Source organism: Miscanthus floridulus, chromosome 8 (genome assembly GCF_019320115.1).
Source record: "Miscanthus floridulus cultivar M001 chromosome 8, ASM1932011v1, whole genome shotgun sequence".
Classification (NCBI taxonomy): domain Eukaryota; kingdom Viridiplantae; phylum Streptophyta; class Magnoliopsida; order Poales; family Poaceae; genus Miscanthus; species Miscanthus floridulus.
The window spans coordinates 60,293,256-60,299,601 of NC_089587.1; the positions used below are offsets into that span (position 1 = coordinate 60,293,256).

The window sequence follows — 6,346 nt, forward strand, 5'->3', positions numbered from 1 at the left end:
TTAACGGATAAAAATTAAGGTGGGTAAGAAATATGAGGGTAAGAGACTATTTTCAATTCGTTTGCTCTTTATAGTATAGATAGATATGAGGAGGGAGACACTTTGCTCCTAGTTCACGTGCGCGTAGGTACATGAGAACGAATGCCAGATGTAACGTGGACTCTAGGGGAGCACGGTGATGGAGCCACACATAGTGTATTCTGTGCGACGTGGACTCCAGGGAGCGAGGCGACGGAGCCCCACACATACGATTCAGATTTTCTTAAAAAACTATTATGATTTACAGGCGCACGACCCTTCAATTTTCAATGGACAAATGACCTGTTTGGTAGAGCTCAACTCTGAAAACACAGCTCTAGAGTAGGTACTTCGCCATGGAGCAACTCTACGATGGAGTTGAGCTCCCACCAAGCTATTTGGTAGATATCCAACTCTTAGATGGACTCATATGTAGTTATTAAAACAAATAGGGGCTAAAATAAAAAAACATCTTCTTCTTCCTCCCATGCGGCACAAGCCTGGGTAGGCGGCCGGTGCCGGAGACAGGACTTGCGGGGCGGGGTCGGGCGGCGGGTGTTGGGGACGGGATGGGTGAGGTGGGGCCAAGCGCCCGGTGCCGGTGACAGGAAGGTCGACCATGCATGGTGGATAGAGGAGCTAGTGCCGAGCCTCTTGTGAGGAAGAAAAAGAACGAAGTGAAACGGTATCCTAGACCGTGTAACCGATGACATAGTGGGTAATTTTCTAACTCTACGAAACATGAGTTTTCAGAGCACCCCTTGAGGTGTTCTGTAGATTTGGTGGATTTAGGAGCTAGATCCATACGTTTTTGACAGATTCGGAGTTCGCGGAGCTAGGATGTTTGGCTGAAAAGTTAGGATCTGGAGGTGTGCCAAAATCTCAATAATAACATTAATGGAACTCTAGAACCATCTTGACAGGAACCGACTTTTTCTCCATGGCCGCATAGGCTTCTCTTACATGGCTGATAGGAAAATTTTCTCCACTGTAGGGCGTGTTTGAATCTTCGGCCAGCACTCAGCTCGCCTTGCCTAGCTAGGACGTAGAAAGGCAAATGAGTTTCCTTTTTCAACTAGCGTTCCTCGGGGTCTGAGCAAGCAAGTTTGCTTGCTTCTGCGCGAGAGGGGTTTTGACTCGGCTGGTTTGGCGAGCTTCTCGGGGCCGTGAAGCTGGGCAAGGCAAAACGTTTGGATGTCACGCCAGCTTTGTCTTGCCCAGCCGCAATCCAGGCTAGCCAAAATCCCTCTCCCGTTGCTTGCTCAGACCCGAGAAACACTAGCTCGAAAACCGACGTGTTTGCCTTTCTACATTACATCCTAGCTAGCTGGGCAAGACGAGCCGAGGGCTGGACGAAGATCCAAACACGCTCGTAATTTCCCAGCTCCATATTGGATCTCATGAAGCCCTTCGGTATGAGCTCCCGTGTACGTGCACAGTAAAAATAAAATCCCAAAAAACGTATGTTTGCCCAACCCTTCACCACTTGCCTCCTTCCCGTTCTCCTCCTCGTCGCATCCCTCTCCTCCGATCGCCGCCGCCGCCGGCTGACTCGCACCGCCGACCGAGTCTCAGCCCAGATCGAGCCTCCCCCTTCCCAAATCGGGTTCTAGCTGTAGTTGGGCTCGCATCCCCCCGCCGCCCTACACCAGGTGCCGAGGCCGGCCTTCGCCCAGATCGAGCCTCCCCCTTCCCAAATCGGGGGTTCTAGTTGAGCTCCCGCCGCCGCCCTACACCAGGTGCCGATCTCTTCGCCGGCGAAGAGCGCCCAGCAGGTATTATTCCCACCCCTTGTCTTCCCTGTTTGCTGTGCGAAACCGAGTTCCCAAACTACCTCAAGCTATTTGGCTATTCGATGCCTAGTAACTTCTAACTTTTTGCGAAAATTGTCCATGTCCCTCTACTAGATCCGCCCCTGGCCTTCGCTGATCTCTAGGTGCCTACACCAGGTGCCGAGGCCTTCGCTGATCTCTTCGCCGGCGAACAGCGCCCAGCAGGTATTCCCACCCCCTTTTCCTCCCTGCTTGCTGTGCGGAACCGAGTTCCCAAACTAGCTCAAGCTACATGTCTATTCGATGCTTAGTAACTTCTAACTTATTTTTTCGAAAATTATTGGTGTGCACATGTGTACACCCATGTCCCTCTACTAGATCCGCCCTGCTACGTCATAGTGTTCTTTCATTTTGATGCTGTCGTTGAGATTTCTAACCTGTATATGTACTTAAATGTAGGCCAAGGCAATGAAGATTTCTAATCTGGATGCACACTTAGTCTTGTCCAGTTCTTGATCTTGGGCTTCGCTGCTCCCGCTCAAGTTAGTTTGTTGGCCAATCGAGTCCAGACTCGAGAGGCGCACATGAGTGAGGAGTACAATATGGATGAGGCCCTGAAAGCCAAAAATGTTGCTGAGACCAAGTTCCATGCCCGTGACATCAGGGGTGCTCGGAAGTACGCACTCAAGGCCCAGAATCTCTGCCCGACACTTGAAGGCATATTGCAGATGGTCTCAACGCTTGAAGTTCATCTTGCATCTGAGTCCAAGATTGATGGAGAGAGTGACTGGTATCGGATATTGTCTCTAGGTGCCTTTGCAGATGAAGAGGAGGTGAAGAAGCAGTATAGGAAGCTAGCTCTGCTGCTGCACCCAGACAAGAATAAATCAGTTGGTGCTGAGGAGGCCTTCAAACTGATCTCTGAGGCGTGGAGTGTGTTATCAGATACTAGCAGGAAGGTGGTTTATGATGAGAAGAGAAGAAATCATTCTGTTGTCAATGTAACTAATGGCATCTATACTTATGATAAGAAGGCAAACAAGAGGGCTCGAAAGAATGCCGCTGCTGCAGCTGCCGCCGCTGCCGCCGCAGCTGAGGCTACTACTTGTCCTGTTGGGGTTGATACATTCTGGACATCTTGCAACCACTGCCGGATGCAGTATGAGTACTTAAGGATTTATCTTAATCATAACCTGCTGTGCCCAAATTGCCATCATGCATTCCTGGCAGTGGAGACTGGGTTCCCTTGCAACGGAACCAGTTCGTCATTCTCCTGGTCAACCAAGCAGCAGCCACAGCAGAACCACAATTCGACCAAGCATTCATATGGCTCAGCAAGCAGGACTTCTAGCATCCCTGGGACAGGGCATGGGGGGTACCAGCAAGATAATACTTATGATTCCTACAACAATCAAAGCTTCCAGTGGAATCAGTACTCCAAGATCACGCCCGCAGCTGGTACTAATGCTTATAGTACACAGGCGTTGGAGAAACAGAGAAGGAAGCATGATGAGAGCTACAGCTACAACTATTCTGAAAGCGGCAACACATATGTCCATGAGAAAACTGCTTCAAGGCGCGGTCGCTTCTCAAAACGGAGAAGGCATAACTATGATGCTTACACTACTGTGGATTATGGTGCTGATAACAAAGAAACAGTTGCTGCAAGCACAGAACCAACTGCTGTTTTCACTGATGTGGGACGGGTCAATGGTACTTCAGTGGAAAGGTTGAGATCTGCAGTGAGTGGGAGAAGAGCAAATATTCTGGGTGAGATTACCCAGATTGATACACGAAGTCTACTTCTTGAGAAAGCCAAGGCAACTGTCTGTGAAAAATTGCACGAGCTAAACATCACATCATCTTCACGATTTGCAGAGAGAAGAAGATCTGAAGGAAAGCTATATCCTTGTGACAACAACATAAAGGTCAATGGCGTGCTCTCTGACAAACCTGGCAAGGGAGTCAAGCTATGTAACTCAAGAAGCACGGAAATCCAAGTGCCTGCTACTGATGACAAGAATCCAGAGCAGCGCCGTGTACCTGTGTCAATTGATGTCCCAGACCCTGACTTCCATGATTTTGATAAAGATCGAATGGAGAAGGCTTTTGATAGTGATCAAGTATGGGCTACATATGACAGCGAGGATGGCATGCCTCGCCTATATGTAATGGTTCAGAAAGTTCTTTCAATGAGGCCTTTCCGGATCCGCATGAGTTTTCTCAACTCAAAGTCAAATATTGAACTGGCACCTATAAACTGGGTTGCGTCTGGTTTCCAAAAGACTTGTGGTGATTTCAGGGTCGGGAGATATCAGGTCAGCGAAACGGTGAACATATTTTCACACAAAGTGAGCTGGACTAAAGGTCCCCGTGGCATCATCAGGATTGTTCCCCAGAAAGGGGATACATGGGCCTTGTACCGTAACTGGTCGCCTGATTGGAATGAGCTTACGCCTGATGATGTGATATACAAGTATGAGATAGTAGAAGTTATTGATGATTTCACTGAGGAGCAAGGGCTGACTGTCATCCCATTGCTGAAGGTTGCCGGATTCAAAGCTGTCTTCCACAGACACATGGATCCCAAGGAGGTCAGGAGGATACCGAAGGAAGAGCTGTTCCGGTTCTCGCATCGAGTTCCTTCTCGTCTTCTGACCGGTGAAGAAGGCAACAATGCCCCAAAAGGTTGCCATGAGCTGGACCCTGCTGCAACTCCAGTGGACCTTCTTAAGGTTATCACGGAGCTCAAGGAAGACACAGTGGCACAGACTGCTAAATAGGAGGGGGCAACTCTGAACACTGAAGATAGGTAGCTGGATGTCTGAATGATCAGGTCCCACTTGGTTAACGACAATGTGCCAGCACATGATGGTATCTAAAGCTCTACTACGTCATCTTATTTTTGGCTGATGACTTGGACAATACTGCCAGGGCAAGCAGCCTGTATGACGGACTTCTGACCGTTTTAATTCCTATTAGGCATTTCTAACATTTGATTTTATCACTACACAAAACGCCATGTAGATTAAATGGCCATTGGGAGGAGGCCGCAAAACGGCATTGGCGAGGAGGTTAGTCGACGGGAGGTAGGAGAGGAGGGTGAAGGTGTTTACTTGTTTGTGTTGCCACTCTGTAATGCAGGAGGCAAGTCTGAGTTGAGGGAAAGAGCTGCTAGGCTTTGGCTTGCCCATGTACCCCGCATTTGTGTACCTGTTTTACTTATGATGATGTTGTATTTCCTTCGGCCTTATAGTAATTCATCCATCCATCGCCATGATGTTGAACCTCTGATAATTGTAGACTCTGAACTCTGGTAACCACATCGGAAAATCTAGTGCTTCTTTTTTATCTAGTGGATGCTTCTATCTTTGACAGTGTACTGTTTGGTTGTGTACCCGAATTACTTGGATCGATTGGTTGATTCGAGGATGAAAATCTTTCGTGCTGACGCATGCTGTATCCAAGAATGTACTCCTGGTATCATGTGGTGTTGTACACTTGTATTCATACCTGTGTGTATTTGGTTGTGAGTTGCTGCCCCTGCAAATATCCAAGTAGATATGCACTCACTGCACGGTATGATGCGAGTTGAATTGATTCCCCAGGCGGTACAGGAGTTGATGGGGCTGATGAATTCAGGGAGAGTACAGGAAGCAGGGACAATCATCGGACATGCGCATCGCTGGAAAGTGGAAACACTAATGGTCGGTCTTATGATCTTATCCCGAATTGTGGCCACCAGTATTTTGGAAGATATATATATGCTCGTTGCACATAAAAAAAAGTAGCCCCGAATAAATAGATCTTTATCAGCATGCATTAAACTCCCTATTATCTCCAAATTGATTGACAAAAGAATAAAGAAGGAAACGATAGAAAGCGTGCGCTTTACACAGACAGAAGTGGTGTACGAGACTGAAGAGAGACAGCATGATCAGACAGGGCACCAGGACGGCCAAGCAGCAGTCCTGACTTCCTGAGGGCAGTCTTCCAGCTATTGCATCTGACACGCCATAGCCCAGAGTGCTCGTCCATCGGCAAATGAACAGATAGAACACGGCAGGCGAGCCAGGGTGCTGTGCCGCGCCAAGGCGGTTATCGGGCACCGCTGGTGGCGGCAGAACGAACACCAGCCGGCGAGACTCCCTCATTCCAGTAACAATTGTTTCTGGGCGTTGTTGGGATCAAATCGACCACAGGAGTGTAAAACTCAAAGCAGAACATTGACGAACTGACACTGACCATTAACTTAACGATGAAACGACATAACACGATGCTGTGCTGCAAACACAATATCTTATCTATATCCCTAAAGCAATACCACATATACATGGAAAGCTGAATAAATGTCAGTTACATCAAAATAGCATCTGGCAAGCCCATGAAATCGTGCGGCACATTTTCCCTTTCCCCAACCTCCTCCAGACAGCGAGTACAGAGATTGAAAGGGTGCATCAGAGTCAGAGCGCAACCATCCAAAGTTAACGGCTTAGATAGCATCGTATTCAATTATTTTTTAAAAAAAAAATGTCTAGTACTCACTAGATAGATCA

The 6,346-nt window shown here is 48.0% G+C and overlaps 1 protein-coding gene across 1 annotated transcript; it reads left to right on the forward strand.

Moving 5' to 3' along the window:
• The first annotated feature begins 1,277 nt into the window (after positions 1 to 1,277).
• Positions 1,278 to 5,190, forward strand: LOC136476489 (uncharacterized). The gene is made up of 3 exons (XM_066474348.1): positions 1,278 to 1,793; positions 1,926 to 2,015; positions 2,250 to 5,190. Exon 3 carries the CDS (start codon positions 2,375 to 2,377, stop codon positions 4,571 to 4,573), a length of 2,199 nt encoding a protein of 732 aa, XP_066330445.1. The 5' UTR covers positions 1,278 to 1,793; positions 1,926 to 2,015; positions 2,250 to 2,374; the 3' UTR covers positions 4,574 to 5,190.
• Positions 5,191 to 6,346: the final 1,156 nt, after the last annotated feature.

Bases quoted from the DNA above. Each gene is read 5' to 3' on its own strand.
- LOC136476489 (XM_066474348.1), top strand. From the start codon at position 2,375: ATGAGTGAGGAGTACAATATGGATGAGGCCCTGAAAGCCAAAAATGTT.